Below are 19,715 nucleotides of genomic sequence, written 5' to 3'. Positions count from 1 at the left end.
TGTGTTGCTGTGTTTCATTTAAGCACTCTACAGCTTTTGAATCTGCTTTAGAAGAATTCCGATAGTTTGTAGGATCCACCGCATCCATCACTTTAGAATGTATGATGCAGCCAAATGACATGCCATGAATCAGATGTGTAAGCAATAAGAGCTGCATGTGATACAAGTACGAATCAAATGGCAAAACTGACAACATCCTTAGTCCCAACCCAGACCGCAGTTTGTCGTTATTATGCGTAAACAGTTGCTTTTCTCAGCAGACCGTTGGATATTTTCGATCTGTGTCCTACCCTTGGCACTGTTGTTTATCAGTTTCACTGGGTTACCACAGAGTGACACACGGTGAAGACTGAAGAGCCAGCAGGATCACTGGAATAATTAAAGGTCAGCAAGCGTTGCAAGAGATGAGGCCGATGTTAATGAGGCCTGCATGCCAGGCGAGGAGACAGAGGAGGGAAATGGCATGGGAAGCCACACTCAATGTACAGTAAATACTTCCATCTTGGTGAGGCTGCACACCTATTAAATATTGAAGACAGAGTGTATGATACTGTTAGCGTTCCCTGCGAATTTGGTTATAAAAACCGGGAGTGGTTGTTTAAGAATTTAAAAATCCATGAAAAAGAGAGCGTGTTTTTTTTTCTTTTTACCTAGTGAGAGAGAGGAATTGATATTTCCTCGCAGTGTTAGCCGTAAATGAAGTATAACGTTCAATTTTCCAGATTCACATCATATTACAATAAATGAAATGTGTTTTTACTGTACATAGCTGAGGCTTTTTCTAAAGGCGCTCGGGTCCACTCTCACACACAAAGAATAATGTTTGACGGGATGAAAAAAACTGCGGAGAACCTTCTTTTCTAAAGATTTAATGATAAAAAATGTCCCTGACGGATATATGCAATTAACTACCTTATCATAATCGAATAAATGTTACATTTTGTGAATTAAAGATCTTTTCAATTCCCTATAAACCACACAATTAAATCCTAGAAAATGTATCTGGCACAGTAAATATATTGATGTGTCTTGGCATTAAAGCATCACCTGGCACAGTCATGTACCCGTTCTTTGGTGGTAGATAGAAAGAAACCGCTGTGAAGTCTCCAGGTGTCTGTCCTTGTCTCTCTACACTTGTGTGGGTGTATGTGCGTGTACCGCTGTATAAATCTGGAACTGTCTGTCTCACCTCTTCAGATTGTATGCCGTCCCTTATCACCTCCCTGACACTGCCTCGCCTGCTTCTAGCTCCCTGTCAGGGCCCCTCCAGGGGTCCCTGTGTCCTGTCAGAGAACCACCGTGCCTGACTTTCATTAGCCAGCCCCCCAAAGGGTCGCTCACACAGCGTAAACACACCCCAGCAACACACGGCAAAACCGAGCTGCTGCTGCCGAGACTTACAGCAAAAAGGCTATTTTCTCTTTCCTTCCTGCCCGTGGCATTGTCCAGCAGTGTTGTCACGACACCGGACTTAAACATTTCTTAATACAGTGTGTTGATAGTAATACTGCTCTCCCTCTGTGGTAAACAAGAAAAAAACTGAATTTCCATTTTTTAACGATGTCCTTTGAAGTACGTTTTGAGCCGGATTTAATTTGTTACATATTTGGTTTTACAGAGAGTTAAACTTGGATCATCTCAACAGCAGTGTCAAAGAAAGCAGTATGCAAATGATGTTGTGCAACAGTGCTGCACATTACTGTAGCTCCTCAACGACCACACTGGACTAAAGGATGCTTTATCAGAGTTTTCACAACATGGACTCCTGCCAGCAGTGTTTATCTGAGCAGATGGTGCTTGAAAAGGGTTTGGATAGAAGATGGATAAGCACGTAGAGGTTGTGTGGCCACGAGAATTATAGATGGGAGGAAACTTTTTCAGTCTCACTCTCCTTTTCTGTCTCTGAATATATTTGAAGCAATCTCTCCCCACTCAGTTGCTTCTGTTTCTCTCTTTCTCCTTCTGTCATTCTCTGGTTCTGCTGTTCATATGTCCGTCTTGTCTGTTTTTGGCTGGGCGGCTGTACTTGTGTGTGTGTGTGTGTGTGTGTGTGTGTGTGTGTGTGTGTGTGTGTGTGTGTGTGTGTGTGCGTGTGTGCGTGCGTGCGTGCGTGCGTGCGTGCGTGCGTGCGTGCGTGTGTGTGGGATTGTGTGTTTTCGGGCATGGCGGGGTGTGGTCTGTTATATATGTCGGTTCATGTTGTGGGGTACTAGTAGGTTATGCGTCCAGGAGGGCAATGCTTCAGCAGTTTCACGGAGTCACTATGTACTCCCATGACGAGCATCACAGCACCCCCCCCTACAGCTGGACTGACAAAGGTAAGGGGGCTTCGGCCCAAAAACCATCAACTGCTGTCCTGCTAATGATTCCACGTCAGTCCGTCCGTCCGTCAGTATGTCAGTCCGTCCTGTGGCCCTTTTCCGTCTAAAGTGCTTGTACCAGAAAGTAGCAGGGGTGTAAATCCATCTTATACAGCAGTGTTAAGTGTACAATGTTCAGACAGATGGAGTACGCTCCCCCCAATAAAAAGTGGATGTCTTTTTTAAGCCTGTGCAAATTCTTCTGGGAAAAGCATACATCGAACATCCGTCTCATCTGGTTTCCTTTTTGCCTGACGTGTGCTCGCCGGGCTTTGCACCCATCTGTAGTTTGTCGTTACGTAAAGTCTGCACTCTGTGTAACATTAGGCTGGGCATGCAGTACTGCACATTGCCTGGCTCTGAATAATTCAGAAATGCAGCAATACAGAAATACTTTTATGATGGAGGCTTGAAGTACACAATAGAGGACCTGAATGGGTAGCACTCTAACAGAGCTAAAGGACTCTTTGAACGTGTTGTATGTGTGTGCAATAATCTGGTGTGTGTGTGTGTGTGTGTGTGTGTGTGTATTTGCAGGATCTGCTGTGAAAATATGTTTCTGTTGAGTGGTCTCTTTGTAATGAAAATCATTTTGCTTATCAGTGTATGAAATTGTTTCAGTGGCCTTTTCCTATGTGTTCCAGTGTTTCACATTTGATACAATTTGCAGATAAATGTGACCTTCAGAATATCTGTCTTCCACGCTTGTTATTACTCCTCCTTACTATGTTTTTCTTTTAACGGCTTGTCCTCTCATACCTACATTCTTTCTTCTTCTCCCCCCACATTGCTGTTCCCTTCCATAAATCGACCTTTCTCTCTCCTGTTTCCTCTCTCGTTCCCCCTTCCTCTTGCCCTTACGACCCTCTCCTCCTCTTTTTGCATCTTGTCCACCTGTGCCGTGCCTCTGTGTTTGTCCGCTGCCGCTACAGAGAGTCGTGAAAACTCCTTCAGCCGCTCACGCAGTTCCAGCGTGTCGAGCATCGACCGGGACACCAAAGAGGCGATCACCACGCTGCAGTTTGGAGAGTCCTACGGGCGCAAGAACGACGCCCTGCCCAACCCATGTCTGTGGGTGGGCACCAGCTTAGGCGTGGCCCTGGTCATCCCAATGTCCATTCCCACAGACCACGAGGAGAGGATGGAGGTACCAGTGACCATGGGCCCCAGCGGTAAGTCCCAGTGAGACGAGATTTCATCCAAAGGGTGTTTTTACCTGTACGGCTCTTAGTCGCACTATTTCATGCAACAACAGGGATACCTGTTGTAGTAGGTTATGCGTCCAGGAGGGCAATGCTTCAGCAGTTTCACAGAGTCACTGTGTACTCCCATGACGAGCATCACAGCCCCCCCCCTACAACTGGACTGACAAAGGTAAGGGGGCTGAAGACGGTTTTCCACAAAATGATGAGATTTGAATGATCTGGCTAAACTTTGGGCTTGGTAATTAGTTGTGATAATAATCAAATATATCAACAAAACATCAAATCATTGGCCTACATTATACATTGAACCACTTAAAACTGATTTAGGTCTTGTAAAAAAAAAGACAAGACACAATAAATCACACGTTAGGAAGAAAGACCTCAAAATAAAATCAAAATATGATCACTTTAAACTATTCACTCACTTATACAACCAAGCCATAATCCTATTCAGTGGTATTGCATTTTCAATTCAGGGCCTTTTTTATTAAACATGCTTCCTGTGGGTTTGAAGCTGTGATGATTGGTTTGAAGCTCCACATGACGGACAAGAAGTCTAATGGAGATTTTGAATGCTTGAATTTGCCTGATAAAAATAGAATAATAAAACTGTACTTTATGTTCTACATTTCCCTGTTGCAAAGTGTGTTAGGGATTATAATGGAGTAACTGCTGGCAAAAGTCAAAATAATGATCAATTTAACTGGCACAAAATGTCCAAAGTTTTGTCAGGCTCATTTTTAGGTACTTTGTAAACAATAACTGTACCATCGAACTTAAGCCTTGCATTCATAGTTACTTTATTTATTTTTTGAAACACAGTATGGACATATTGTTGTATTTGTCCTATTTTAGTCTCAGCCAGCTCCTGAGGAAGATAGTAGTCTCTTTGGCTGCGTAAATCTCCACTTTGTTCAGCAGCTAGTTGCTAACAGCTTCTGTCTTCCGTTCCCTGCTGAACAGCAATGTGTTTATCCAAGCTCATTTGATCTGAAATCAGTTGCCTGCTGCAAGTGTAATACTTTTGAAAGTCATATTACTATGATGTGAACTAGCAATTTCACAAACAATGCTAGGAAACACTCACTTTTAAAACACACTACACTGATCTGAGTACAGGAACATTACCTTTCATCTCAACACCACTTGTGCGTTTGACACAAAACACCCACTCGGACATTTGAGAAGTGGTGATGCAATGCAAGGCTTTGAAAATAAGAGCAGGTAATTTCCCCAGGAGTTAAGTGCACTTTGTGAAGCTGTGTGAGCAGCATCTAACATACCCTGATTTAGTTATACCAAAGGCTTCTAAAAACCATATTTATTGTGATAAGATAAGAAGTGTTGTCATGGAGAACTTCAGGCATTGATCATGCGTGGTCTTGCATGGATACATTTTGCAGCCCCATTGACTAAACAATCTGACTAGAGAAAGGTGAGCCACTCGAACATGCCTTAGTCCTCCAGAAACCCTGCTGTGTGATGGAAAAGGTCTCTCTTTGTAATCGCAGTTAAAACATCAATAGACCTTAAAATCCAGGCTCTTTGAAGCAGCAGCCATTCTCTTGAGACTGAGCGTGCAAGAACAAAGTTTATAACTTGAAGGTCACACACTCAGTTTCAAGGAAATAGAGGTGAATAGAACGTCAGGTATTGTTGAACCCCTTCCTGTGTATTGTTTTTTCTGCAGTAAATGTTGTATTTAACTTCATTTCTTAGCCTTTGGGACCATCTCGGCCTGTGCCTGATATTTGAAACTGGTATTTTACTTCATGCCTTCCCTCTGTTGACTCTACCCAAAGGCACGGTGCTGATGCTGAAGGGCTCAGTTTTACGATTTGGCTTCTTGGACTGCATGGGATCGCTCATTCAGAGCCCCTACGAGGTTTGGCGGGACCTCAACGGGCCCGAGGACCCTGACCGCGTGCGGAAGCGCAAGCTGGTCCACTTCTCGCCGTCGTCCTCCCAGGACTCCTGCGGAGAGGGACATCTGGCTGTGGTGTGCTCCGAGAGGCAGGCCAAAGTTATCCTGATGCCCTCGCAGTCCGTCCTCTTCGTCCACAACATCACCGAGTCGTCCTTCGTGCTGCGCGCCGACGTGGTGTCTGTGAGCAACAGTGTGTGCCTGGCCTGCTTCTGTGCCAACGGGCACATCATGACTCTCAGGTAAACCGTCTAATTACCTACAATTTACCTGAAATGAACACGGCTTACTCGTTATTTATGTTTTTTTTCTGCCGCTATAACGTTGGCTTGAATCGGAGCTAAAAAAATGAATAATACAATAACTTCGATAACACCACTTTAGCTTAGACAATTAATTAGAGTTATTTTGCCTGCTATATTGACCGTTTGCGTTGAGAGTGCCTGCACTGATGATGCATTTAATAACATGCGTCCTTATCACGGGTAAGCTGTTCATATTGTAATCAAATGATGAGTATTTAATTTAAACACAACTCTGGAAATAATGTTTTTAATGCAGAAAATATTTGACTGTCATGTTAATACGGAAATATCTTGAGATTTTTTTGTTTTCTAAAGGAGATGTACTTATAGTAGTAATAGGTACATTTCAACATTAAAGACAGCTTTTAAAGATATATATACAATGCAGGTATGAGATTACTGAATAAGGATTTCCTTTTTTTGTGATTTACGCAGTGGAGTAGTTACAATGTGTTCCTCGTCCTGAATCTGTCTATTATTCTTCCGCAGTTTGCCCAGCCTAAGACCGCTGATGGATGTTAATTACCTGCCTCTGACTGATATGCGCATTGCAAGAACCTTTTGCTTCACCAACGGGGGGCAGGCTCTATACCTCAGCTCCCCCACAGAGATCCAGAGAATTACATACAGCCAGGAGATGTGTGACAACCTGCAGGTTAGTACTGCAGTGTGCTATCTATCCATCTGTCACTCTTATCTTGCTTTTTTATCTACAAGAGTGTTTATCCCTTTATCTGTGACATGCATCATCTCTCAATTTCGCTTTTTGATATCACATTTTAGTTTGGAACAAAGAAATGTATTGGAGCAGCAGTAAATAAACAGGTTCTCATTATTCCCACCCTCTGCAAGCTGACAGAGGCCGTTGAAGTGAAATGTCACACTTGACATGTGGGGTTTGAACTCCACTGGGTTGATTGTGTGGATATAGTTTTACAGTGTTTGTGACTAATGATAATCGGCTCAGTGGAGCTCACATGATGCTGCCATAGTGCCACCTAAAGGCAACAACCGTTACTGAAAATGTGTCAAGAAGTTGAGAAAGGGAAGAGAAAAGGAATAAAAATAGGATCCTACGAGTATGATAAATATATGATGAAAAAAACAAGCAATACATGTCGGGTGCATAATTAGAAACATTGTATTAAAGAATTGTTTTCCTCATTTATTTCAGGAGATGCTGGGGGAGCTGTTTACACCTATAGAAACACCAGAGGCCCAGAATAGAGGCTTCCTAAAGGGCTTCTTCGGAGGAAACTCTCATAACTTCGACAGAGAAGAGCTATGTGCGTTAATTCTCTTTACTCTCTTGTTTCATGTGTGTACTAATCCACTTAAAACAATGTCTCATGTAACTAATACATCTAAAAAGAACCATATGACTCCACCACAGCTAAGCACTACCCAGAGGATCTTTATTTCTATGCCTCCCGTCACCTTTCCTTCGCCTGATGTTGTTGACAGTTGGCGAGGCATCAGCTGGGAAGGCTTCGCGCAGCCTGGCCCAGCACATCCCCGGGCAGGCGGGCATGGAGGGCATGAAGGTGGCAGCGAGCGGGGTGGTGGGGGACCTGGCCCGGGCGCGCATCGCTCTAGACGAGAGAGGCCAGCGGCTGGGGGAGCTGGAGGAACGCACCGCCCTCATGATGACCAGTGCAGACGTCTTCTCCAAACACGCTCATGAGGTGAAAGCAAGATTCATGTGGCACAAAACCAAATATAACCAGGAAGATGATTTATTTTCAATCTTTCAATATTTAATAAAAAAATTAATGTTGGAAAGATGTTGTAAACTGAAATTAAATTGTATTGAGGATATGGATACAGGAAAAAATGCACCGTTTGTTTTTTGTATTGCAGAATACATTTTTTATTTAATATGTATACAATTTTTTCAGTTGATTTGAAATTGTAGATTAAAATACATCATTCAGTACATTTCTAAAATGTAATTTTCATATCAATTTACAGTAATCTGGCAAGGAATCCTATTTTATTCAATCTTATTTGTGAAGAACAGCTCCTGGTGGCTCCAACATTTATTTATTTTGAATTCTACATATAGATACTGATATTTAAAATGCTATATACAGAAGCTTAAAAGAAAAGCAAAACAGTACTTTTCTAAATTAACATAATGCAGTAACTGACTGTTTGACTGTTTGTGTCTTTGCCTTTCTACAGCTGATGCTAAAGTGCAAGGACAAGAAGTGGTACCAATTCTAAAAACAGGGAGGAGATCTGAGGCTGCGCTCGGACTGCTGGGAGCTTAACGCCGGTACAGAGACTTTCACTCTACAAATGAGAGCAATTAAAAGAGAGACTCAGGAGTGACTTTGTCTTTACGGCTTCTGGACTGGCTGCGGCACTGTCACATTGTTGAAGGACGGGGACGTGTTGGTTCCTTGTCTAGACATGTAGTGATGAGGACAGAAAGGAATGGCGATGTTTGATGGTCTGAAGATGGAACTGGAATAATCCGACAAGTCTGTCTGTGCGTGTGCGGGTGTGTGTGTGTGGTTGTGCGGGTGTGTGTGTGTATGTCTGTGTCTGTGTGGTTGGGTTTTCTGGACCTCACTGTGTAGATACTCAAGATGAGAAACCAACATGAAATGCATGAAACAAAATGGATGACTATTAAAAATATCCAACTGCCATATAATAAAGCAGCATGCTACTTTAACAGGAGATACACAAATAAAAAAAAGTTTTATTTAATGATATAAGCCAACAACAGAACCTATAAAAAACTTTATATTTTTTGAAATATTGACAGAAAACTATATATAAAAAGGGAAATGTATACCTGCATTGCTATTAAGCCAAAACTTGTGTTCCTTTCCCTTTAATTTTGGTTTTTTTTAATAATTTTTTCTTAGTCTCAGCCAATATGTAATGCCACAATATAGATGCACATAGTACGCTTTCTATACACACACTTAGAATAATGCTCTGTTCTTACTCTGGGCTGCACAGGGCAAACACAAATCTGTTGTATTTACACTTACCTCCGCACAGTGTAACCACGCTAATATCATTTTTTCGGCTGCTACTTAAAAAAATGATTAAATGATGAGTAATATCTCACATACCCAACTACAGTTGTACGGAAACAGAGAGCAGGTTGTTGTGAGAGAGGCTAAAAGCATATTCTGTACACAGTGTGTTTATAGCTATAGTATGAACCTATATACTATTCACGTGCCATAAAAAAACAAGATGAGTGGATCCACTCACGGAAAACGTACTAACAAAGAGCTAACATGTGAAAGTCATCATGTTTCCTGTTTGATCAGAACAGATGAGACATTGAGTTGGACTTGGAGGGCATTTATCAGACTCACAGTTATCTTTATGAAAAGAAATTGAGGGTGTTTTTTATTTTTGGGGTTTTGCTGGTTCACCATTTTAGTCTTTAGCTGCCTTTGTCAGACGTATGAGTCAAGTGAGCCATTAGGTGTGTGTGTTTGTGTGTGTGAGAGAGAGAGACAGAGAAAGGGTGCCATAAACATGAATGACACCCTCCCATTTCTCTATCCCTCTGTCTTCTGGAAGTTGTGGTTTATGCGTTTTTACCTGAGCTCCTCTCATGATCACAAACAATAATTTCAATGATTGTCAGTGTCTTTGTGACGGAAGAGGAGTTGGAATCACACACGCTACCAACTCCCTTGTGAGTCGTTAATCAGTAAAAGATTCAGGAGAAGTAACAGTATTTTGTTTTCAGTGATGTTCAGATGTGAGTCAGTGAAAAAACTATGTACATGTGTAAAACATTTGCGGTAATTTCATCCGAAGGCAAATATGTTCTTATTTTCGTTCAATATTGTTCTTGATGACTATGATATCCTCTCGTCGCAGTCCTATTTGATAGTGATGGCCTCTCAGCTGAAGGCTCTTGTATGTTAAAAACAACAAATGTTTCATGATACATGGTTGTGTATCATATTGTGATTGTGTTGTACATGTCAATGGGTAGCCACATGACACGGGCAAACAGCATTAACTGAGGAGGATATTTTGTACTTGTGTATATGTCTGTATCTTGACTTGATCTGAAAAACCAAACAGAGGATTGTTGATATCCATTTCTCACACATCAGGCCTTTATGAACACGAGCATTAACACTTAAAAAGCGTTGCGCCTTGACCATGTTGACGTCACTCCTACATGAAATATGCACAGCCACACATACGCTCAAAACCTGAAAAAATAATACTTAATTACTTACTAGCATAATCTATCTGCATTGCTAGTCATTTCTGCTGAGGCATTTCTTCAGTTTAAATTGCCTTCAAACCCATTTTTTCTTCCACCACACCCGACCTGAAATCCCTAAAGCAGTGCCATGCAGATTTTTTGAAATTACACATGATTTGATTGAATGAGGTGTCTTAAACATGTCAGAAAAAATAAATGACTCTCCTATCTCTGTACCGTTAATGAGATTTGTGTTCAGTGCAGTTCTTTCAATGGCAGAGAAAAAAAATCGCAAAAAAACTAAAACAAAAGGAAATAAAAACAAAACAATTCTGACTTCTACTGACAGGGTGTTTTGTTAGTATGTTTTCGGTTTGTATGTTTTTGGTTTTTATATTACCTGTACAGTTCAATCTTGGGAGGAAGGTGAAACAAAAAATGATAAAAGATAAAGACATTTTCGGGATATTTTTCTCTGTATATGTTGTACCTGTTACTGCTGGTACTGTATTCTGGTATTCTGGCTCTGTCTAAATCACTGGGACTCTGTAGTTCCTAACACTGTAGTATTCTGGAAAAGCATTTCTCTGTTTTTCTCAATGATGGCAGCAAAGTTTGTCTTATTTAAATGGATTCTACCACTTTTTGTTCTTATTGATATTATATTAGTGTAATAGAAATTACTTGACAAAAAAGAACTGAAAATATGTTGATGCAAAAGCAAACTGAAATAAACATTGATTGATGTACACAGTTGAGAGCTCTGTGTTTTCTGACTTGCACAAAGTACGACGTTATGAATTACTAAGGATCTTGACATCCTCATATCAAGGATGCTAGCTTGAACGTGGTACTATTATTATTGTTTATTTTTTGTTAATAAAGGTTTATTTTACTTTCAGTGTAATGTTGATGCTTTTTTACTATAAGAAGCATAAAATAGTGAGCAAATGATCTCACAAAAAATCTAAGACGTTTCATTAACATGATAGGACATATGTTGTAGCTGCCTATTAAATAACCTATAGCAATTGTCAAAATGTGTTATGCATCCAACATAGATTGTAATTGTGGGCTGACAAATCTTAAGCAGGTTATATCCATTACATTTCTAAATGCATCCACTCATGCCACTGCGTAGTAAAAGAGCAACTCATTTACTCAAGTATTTTACTTGAGATTAAATTGAATTCAAAGCCACTATCTTATTTTAATCCACTAGAATTCTGAGGAAAAATATTGTATCTTTTTCTCAAATATATTACATTATTTGACAGCTATTGTGACTAGTTAATTTGAAAATTAAAATGATCGTGCAAATTAAAATGATGCAGCAATATATCATAATCATTATCAAATGAGCTCCACCAGCAGCAACTACAACAGTAAAAATAATACTAACACATAAGGGTATCGGCAAATAAAAAAAACAAATATAAGATTTTATACATAGCTATTAAAGGTGGTATTTGTCTACTGTACATTCAGTACTTACTAAGTTTAAATGATTGCATTTCTAATTTGCTACTTTAAATGAATTACGTTTAAATATGAATACTTCTACCATTAAAAATGTTGTAATTCAGAGAGAATCTGGCGGTTTAAGAAAAAATGTGTTAGCATATCATTTCATACATTTCCATTCATCCATTGATTTAGCCAGAAACAATTGCCAGTGAATAAACCTTTATATAATATATTTACAGTCTATGGAATAAACCTATGAAAAATAGCCGGTATTACGCCCATGGATGTGGATCACGCATGGGATCACGCCCAACATGTAGCAAGGGCTTCAACTTCCGGATTTCTGTGCAATCAGAATTAGACCAAGAGTCTTTTGCACATTCAGCCAATCAGATCCAAATATGGTGAAGTGCTAGCCAATGAGACTGCTGCATCCTACATGGTCATCCCACCCCCTATTCATTGAGCAGCAGATAGTTCACAAAACTGTGCAGGAATGTCGAAGTTAGCTAGCGTTAACGTTGTTTTATCACTAAAACATATTCAAATAACACAATAATGCACAAGTATTAGCCAAGAATAAGCCATTAGCAATGCCACCGCTGAGTTGTTGTTGTTACTAATGGAAACGCAACATTAAAACGTAAGCTAGCCTTGCAGACTGTATACAGTATATCCATTTTCTTCATGTTACGGCATTTTTTTTAACAATGGCACTTCTGGGCAATGAACATTTGTGGGGAGAGAAGTAACGGCAAACGTTAGAGGACAGTGGGCTCTGTACAGGTATGTCTCTGCGGATATTTTCGTGTTTGCTGCTGCTTTTCTGTCTGGATATCTTCAGACATGAAGTCCTTCTCGGGGCTCAGGCAGACTCGGTGCTAAGTGCAGCCCAAACTTTAGTGTGGGGACCCGGGCTCGAGACGGACGTCGTCCTCCCGGCGCGGTTCTTCTTCATTCAGGCGGTGGATGGATCGGGCACAAAGTGAGTAACGTCAGGCCTGCTAATCGCTTCTGGACGTGTTTCCATGAGCAACTATCTGTTAAATTGTAATGGCTATCAATGGTGCTTTCATATGCTCCACGTAGCATCATACTTTGGAGTTTCTATGGTGGCATGATGGGGCAGAAAACACTTTGGGGAGCTTGTTTCCTTTTGTATATGTAACAAGTGGTTGTGCTAAGAGCCATTTTGTCTATTTGTATTATTACAAGTGTGTGACAAAAAGTAACATTTATCATTGCTAAACAACTCTGCAATTATAAAAAGATACACACCCCAACAATGTTTAGACTTTTCTATGTTTGTTTTTAAAATAATTACCTTATTTCTTAGAGGGTCTTAAATTACTCATAAAATATTAATTATCTTTTTGAGCTTGAATGCCCAGATGTAGATTTTTCCCACCCAGGAATAAATGTAGTCAAATATGATAACCCCTACTGTTTGAATATAATTTCTAGGAACATATGGTCTTATGTTAGGGTTAGTATTGTTCTGTTTGAGAGGTCCTACAGTACAAACCATAACCCCCTAAACTGCAGTGTCTTCTGCTTTGAGCAATGCTGATATTTGCTAGTCAAAATTGAGAGCAGACAGTCAAAATTGAGAGCAGACAGTCTTCACCTCAGGGAGAAAGAGTCATACAACCTCCAATAACCCCTTTTGTAAAAGAGCACCCATGGGCCCAACGAAGACTATCCCACTCTGGGGAGTTACCATACTCAGTGGGCGTCACATTCATGCTTTGCCTCTCAAGATGGTTTAGCACTTACATTCATGACTGCAACATAGGACTATATTGTTGTTGGCTTTTGGTACACAACAAAAGATAATAAAATATAATAATACAGAATGATATCAGCTTGAACAGACCTTATGTCTTTAATGCACAACTTTTCAAATGTAATTGCAATACAGTCATAAAGTATAAATATATAAAATCGTAATTTCTTTGGAACATAGGAAATCAAACTATGGCTATGAGGTTAAAGTACACACAATATTACCGTGATTATAATTGTTATTGCATTTTTAATTTCAGTAGTGGTAAAACAAATCATGTAGGTTAAAGTCAGCTTTACTGTGGAAGTCAGGAGAATGTATCTCTCCTCTGAACTACAGTCGGAGCAATTAGGCTAATATTCTACAATTAAAATGTCAGATGCTGGTCCTTTAGAGTTTAATGTATCACCTTTATCTGGAGACAAAAATATGTTGGCAAGTAACCAGGGTATTACAAGTCATCTCTGGCTTATAATTAAATATGTGAGCGCTTTAAATAATAGCTATTGCTATTGTCCCTGTTCCCTGGGAAAGTAACACTAAACCAACTGTCAAATTAGTATCAGAAAAAAAGTATTATGCTTAGATTTAGATAATGTAAATATTTTTCAGATGGTCATATTTATACAACTTAGTGTGTAAATGTAGTGTTTTTAGTTTATCACAGCTTAAGTTAGTGTGGTGTTACTCTTGTTTCACTCGGTGTGCCAGCATGTTAGTGTTTGTCCAGCTCCATTAACAGGAGCTCACTCTCTTTATGTATCCTCCTCCACAGTTTAACAACATCACCTGGTGAGAAGACCTTTGAAGTGAAGATCGAGTCTCCAGCAGAGCAGTTCACAAGGATCTGGATCCAGGTCCTGGATCGTCATGATGGCTCCTTCCTGGTCCGCTACAGAATGTATGCCACCTACACGGACCTTCACATCAACGTTCTGCTCAAGAACAAACACGTGGCCAAGTCACCGTTCATTCTCAAAGGTAGAACACAATCAAAGTTCCCACAAGGTGTGTTTTAGGATAAGATTTTTCAGGATCTCTCTAAAAACTCTCTTTTTTTCCTCTGCAGGCCAAGTCTACCATGAGGGTTGTGACTGTCCCCAGACCAGTGGCTCTGTGTGGGAGGCCGACATGCAGTGTCCTCAGTCCTTCCCTCAGATAGAGAGGGACCTGGCCCTCTATGCTGCTGTGGACCCTGATCGTAACGCGGATGAGATCCCCAAGCGATTCGGACAGAGACAAAGCCTCTGCCACTACACTATCAAAGACAACAAGGTGCCTCCACCTATGACACCCGGAACACAGAAGAAATAGGCAATATGATGAACAGTAGGATTAGGACCATTCTTAGCAAACGGACAATATTCTTTTTTTCTTTCAAATACTATCCTTTAGGCCAAATAGTAACTAAGTCCTTGTGATATAGTAAAGTAGGCCAGGAGAGCCTGGAGCAATGTGACACACCTGTAGGAAGAACAGTTTATAAACCAGGTGTGTAAGGGTACAATCTTCTCAAAATACCACTGTGGACATCCACCCAGGTTCCTGTAATAGTGATACTTCTGAAGTCCTGTTGCCAAAATGTAAGCATTACTTGGGAGCATCCAGAAATGTATCATTTGCCAGACATTTAATATCAAATGGTAATAGATACATTCTGTTTTGAAACAGGTTGAGTCCAAACAACATTTCGTAATTTTAGGTTCACTATTGACTAAGTTCATCCTTTTTTCCTATATGTAATGGAAATGCTAGTCTGAAAGTCCAGCCCAACTGTAGGTCCACTTATGAGCATCCAGAGCTTTGAGCTTATCACATCACATCGTCGTCATCACCAAAATACATTTGCAATTAAGAATAGGGGAATTCCTGAATACCCCAGTATTTGTTCATATTGATAAAGCTTTATTATATTTTCTTTAGGTGTACGTTCAAACTTATGGAGAGCATGTGGGTTTCAGAATCTTTATGGATTCCATCCTCCTGTCAATCACCAGAAAGGTACGTTCGTAAAAATGTGTAAACCCCAAAATGTTTAAGATTTTGAATCTTTAACTGTTCATTAATACATTTCATTTGTCACTTAGACATTACTTTATATGACATTGCTTTTCTGTTCCCAATTCCATGTGAGATGTACTTTTTTATTCTGAGGTTATAAGGATATAGAGATATTTAATCACTGCAAGAATGCACAACATTTCCATGAATTTGCAAGCCACAATAGTGTAGTGTTTTGTCTTTTTTTTTAAAATAAATATATATTTTCTAATGCCTTCCATCAATACCAGCATGCTTTAATGTGTATTATCCGTCCAGGTGCGGCTCCCTGATCTGGAGTTCTTTGTTAACCTGGGCGACTGGCCGTTGGAGAAGAGGAAACCCAGTGAGAGGATTCACCCCATCTTCTCCTGGTGTGGCTCCAACAACACCAGAGACATTGTCATGCCAACCTATGACCTGACAGAGTCTGTGCTTGAGACCATGGGAAGGTAAGTCCAAACTACACAGCTTCAGGGACAGAGCCTTTCTGTGGCAGCTCCCAGGCTCTGGAATTCCCTCCCCCAAGATCTCCACACTCTTTCAGTCCAGCCTCAAACTAATCTCTTCTCCTCTGTCTATTCAAAGCCCCCACCCCCATCATCGTCTTTGTTTGTCCTTCTTGTTTTGTTCTCCACCCACCCAACCCTGCCTTATATTGCAAAGCGACTTTCAGTCCAAGAAAAGCGCTATTTAAATACAATGTATTTTTTATTTTTTTATTATTGACATTTAAGATAAATACAGACGATTTGTAGATAGTAAGCACTATTATTATTGTGCAATTCTACCAATTTTAAACTTCTTCAACTTTAAATAAAGACATACTGCACATATTTTGTCACAGTTATTTATAATATCCTTGCAAAACATGTTTCGTTATATTTTGTATAATATTCTTTATGTTATGTAACTACTCACTGCTCGGGGACATGTAGGCAGTGTCACCCTGTCACAGACAGACTTAATAATGTGGCTCCACAACAAGCCTGGGCCTGGGTGCTCATTATTTCCTCAGTGTTGCTCATGCATTTTGATGCAGTGCGAGATAGCCAATTGGTGTGCGACAGCAAAAATAAGTTTGCTCGCAAATATTTTATTTTACATCTAAATGTAGCTACCAGACCAGATTTCCATACAACTCAATCATTCACTTTTTGACCTGCATACATATTCTCTGCCTCATTATATACAATGTATGAGTCAATCACATAACGACAGATGCTGAGATAACGACATGTGTTCCCTCCAATGTACAGAGTGAGTCTGGACATGCTGTCGGTGCAGGCCAACACGGGGCCCCCCTGGACGGAGAAGAACTCCACGGCCTTCTGGAGGGGCCGGGACAGTCGGCAGGAGCGCCTGGAGCTGGTCAAACTGTCCAGAGCCCACCCCGACAGCATCAACGCGGCTTTCACCAACTTCTTCTTCTTCAAACACGATGAGAGCCTCTACGGGCCTCTGGTCAAACACGTGTCTTTCTTTGACTTTTTCAAAGTGAGTTCTCCGCACAAACACATCTCCTCACTATGGGTTGAAACTTTACCGCGTAAGATGAGAAGAGACTAGGGCTGTTATATTAGTGTTGTCTGGCCCAGTAAGAGTAAACACTTAGCACTGCGGGGCCTTGCAGCTTTTAGCTAATTATTTTACAACCATAGGAAAGTTTATTTTAGCAAACAAGCTCAGACCAGCAGATTTGACCCAATTTGCTTTGCTTAAAAAAGATCAGAAAAGATATAGTGTCTGTTAAGAAAAGTAGATACAAAAGGATACTTTTCTCACAAGATTATGAACCAAACCAGCTCTCAATTTCCTTAAAATACTTGTCCTACAGTATTTGCATCTCCTATGGGATGTGTATCACATTAGCATTAACTGAATGTGTTTGTGGTAGTGTGCAAAGACTTACTCCTTATGCAATTAAATATGATATAAGTGTTCTAACAAACAATACTTATATTATTATTCTATTCCATGTTATTATTCCCCACCAGTATAAGTACCAGATAAACATTGACGGCACTGTGGCAGCGTACCGGCTGCCGTACCTTCTGGCAGGAAACAGTGTGGTCCTGAAGCAGGACTCTAGCTACTACGAGCATTTCTACTACGGGCTGCGGCCCTGGGAGCACTACATCCCAGTCAGGGCGGACATGGGAGACCTGCTGGAGAAGATCCAGTGGGCTCGAGACCACGATGAAGAGGTAAGGAAGATGATAAGGATTATAGGCACAGTATGTCTGAGCAGTAAATCCTGTGACAAGTGTTGGAGTATTTTAGTGGGTTCTTTTCAATGATACATAAATCTATAACATTTGGTCATAATGGAGTATTTTCTATAGTCGTTGTGATTAAATAAATAACCAAGTATCTATAATTCTTGATGTCTTTCAGGCAAAACAAATTGGACTGGCGGGTCAGCAGTTTGCCCGCACTAATCTAATGGGAAACAGCATATTTTGTTACTACTACCAACTTTACCAGGTAACATAATGCGAAAAAAAAAATCCCTGCATATTTGTCATCTTGATGAACTTCTCCGCCTGCCGTCGTCCTCTGTGTAAGTACACTGATCTTCTTATAGGGCTATGCCAAACTCCAGGTCACAGAGCCCAAGGTTCGTGAAGGCATGGAGCTCGTAGAGCAGCCCAGTGACGACCTGTTCCCCTGTTCCTGCCACAGGACCAGGGTGAGGGACAGTGTGAGTACCACCAGAACAGTCCAAACACACTGACCACAAGTGTCTAAAAGATGTCCAATAAATGTGGAACATGCAGCAATATCTGGAAGATATTGACAGAACTGCAATTATTCTCACATATGAAATCTGAGTTTCCTCTTGTCAGAACAGTATATAGAGCCTGTTTTTAGTTATTACTTAAATTCATATTCCTCATGAGAGCCAGAACATTACAATATGTACTGGCCATCTAAATGGTCAAACCGGCTAGACAAAGATATTTAAGTGTATCATTATGGTTGTTCTGTTCTGTTAAAGGCCTCTCTCACAGCAGCGATGTTGGCTTGTCATAGTAGGAAAAGCACAGATGTTATTAATCACATTGACAAGGATCTGTTTTTTCAAGTGTTCCACTAAGGCTTAGTGACTAAGCCATACAGTGAGCCAGCAAGCACACACAAGCAGAACCCTGAACATTAAACAGCTAAATGGAATTCAGCTATCATGAATTATGTTTAACTGTGCTCTCCCGACTGTGAAAAAATGTCTTCTTAAAAAAATTATTTGGTTTGCAAGTGTTATGTCAAGTGATGCAGTTAACCTCTATATATTAAGGGTCTCTAGCTACAAGCTCTTTGATATCAATGCCTGTATATTATCAAGAGGGAAATTAAGACACCACTGGACATAAAAGGAGGAAACGCGTGTAGCAGAGCAAACCACAATAGCTTCAAACAAATGCATTGGTTGGTAAAGGCATTCAATACAAAACACATTTATTGGAAAAATACTGGTAACTATTAATATGTAATCTTTGTTACCACTCATCCTCATGAAGGACAATATGAATGTACAGAGTGTGGCTCCCTCTGGTGTTTACATTCTGTCACTACACCTTGCTAAATGAAATGCAGGGTGAACATAAAATGACAGTAATGTACTTATGTATACTATATAGCCCTGCACATACCGGTGTTTTTATGCTGGAAATTATGTGAAGTTACACAATTTTACAAAGTGAATGTTCAAGATTGATTTAGGGAAAGATTGATCCCAACATGAATCTTTGTGTCTGTTTTTCAGGCGAAGGATGAACTATAACTCCGGTAATTGTGGCCAAGCTGAAGAGGACTCCTTTGTTCCAGATACACAGCAACCCTTCAGATCTGAAATACTGCCAAATATTTTTCAGAATGTTAATTAATTGTCTGATTGTTATGACGTGAATGAATGTCACATTCTCACCCTTTTTTAATAAATACATTTCTTTTTGTATGTGGAAAGTTATTGGTCTTATTTCTACTAAACACTTCATACAATTAGCCTAAAGTGTAAACTCTAAAAAAGTGGTAGCGTTAATGCTTTGGTTATAAAGCAGAGCTGTAATGCCCCTCCTTAGCAGTGGATGTCAGTCACGTGTATTGAGGTATTGAGGTTGCACTGGATTTCAGTGAAGAAATACCTTGTTATGGACAAGTTTAAAGAGGTAAATATACATCTTTTAGCAATTGCAACTCTAAGTAAGTGCGTAGATACAAAGCTCGCCAGCAAACCCTAACTCTAACTAATAAGCTGAATTGCTTCGTGAAACTAAGCGTAAGTGAACTAGTTGGAACGGCAGAGCAAGTAAATGTTTCTCAAAACAAGATTGGATGGGCTCTAACGTCAATGGGTTTGAATAGCGCTGTCATCGACATCGTGGATTTATCTAACCTTAGTCCACATTATGCGCTGGTGCTTTGTA

The 19,715-nt window shown here is 40.2% G+C and overlaps 2 protein-coding genes across 2 annotated transcripts in view; both read left to right on the top strand.

Annotated features, from left to right (window-relative positions):
* Positions 1 to 10,839, top strand: part of stxbp5l (syntaxin binding protein 5L) — a 44,363-nt gene extending 33,524 nt beyond the window's left edge. Inside the window, exons 18-24 of the mRNA XM_010768944.1 lie at positions 2,217 to 2,318; positions 3,293 to 3,532; positions 5,368 to 5,731; positions 6,284 to 6,449; positions 6,969 to 7,080; positions 7,259 to 7,479; positions 7,979 to 10,839. Of these exons, the coding sequence (XP_010767246.1) occupies positions 2,217 to 2,318; positions 3,293 to 3,532; positions 5,368 to 5,731; positions 6,284 to 6,449; positions 6,969 to 7,080; positions 7,259 to 7,479; positions 7,979 to 8,020 (1,247 nt within the window). The 3' untranslated portion in view covers positions 8,021 to 10,839. The remainder of the gene's footprint in view (positions 1 to 2,216; positions 2,319 to 3,292; positions 3,533 to 5,367; positions 5,732 to 6,283; positions 6,450 to 6,968; positions 7,081 to 7,258; positions 7,480 to 7,978) is intronic.
* A 1,101-nt stretch (positions 10,840 to 11,940) lies between these two features.
* Positions 11,941 to 19,254, top strand: poglut2 (protein O-glucosyltransferase 2). Its single transcript, XM_010768943.1, has 10 exons — positions 11,941 to 12,447; positions 14,024 to 14,229; positions 14,318 to 14,523; positions 15,172 to 15,249; positions 15,568 to 15,740; positions 16,548 to 16,785; positions 17,286 to 17,495; positions 17,686 to 17,775; positions 17,876 to 17,992; positions 19,055 to 19,254. Exons 1-10 carry the CDS (start codon positions 12,251 to 12,253, stop codon positions 19,070 to 19,072), a joined length of 1,533 nt encoding a protein of 510 aa, XP_010767245.1. The 5' UTR covers positions 11,941 to 12,250; the 3' UTR covers positions 19,073 to 19,254.
* Positions 19,255 to 19,715: the final 461 nt, after the last annotated feature.

The sequence above is a fragment of the Notothenia coriiceps genome, unplaced genomic scaffold (genome assembly GCF_000735185.1).
Source record: "Notothenia coriiceps isolate Sejong01 unplaced genomic scaffold, NC01 NC01_scaffold00006121, whole genome shotgun sequence".
In the NCBI taxonomy this organism is placed as follows: domain Eukaryota; kingdom Metazoa; phylum Chordata; class Actinopteri; order Perciformes; family Nototheniidae; genus Notothenia; species Notothenia coriiceps.
The sequence above is the reverse complement of the archived record's forward strand: the minus strand, read 5'-3'. Positions and strand labels throughout refer to the sequence as shown.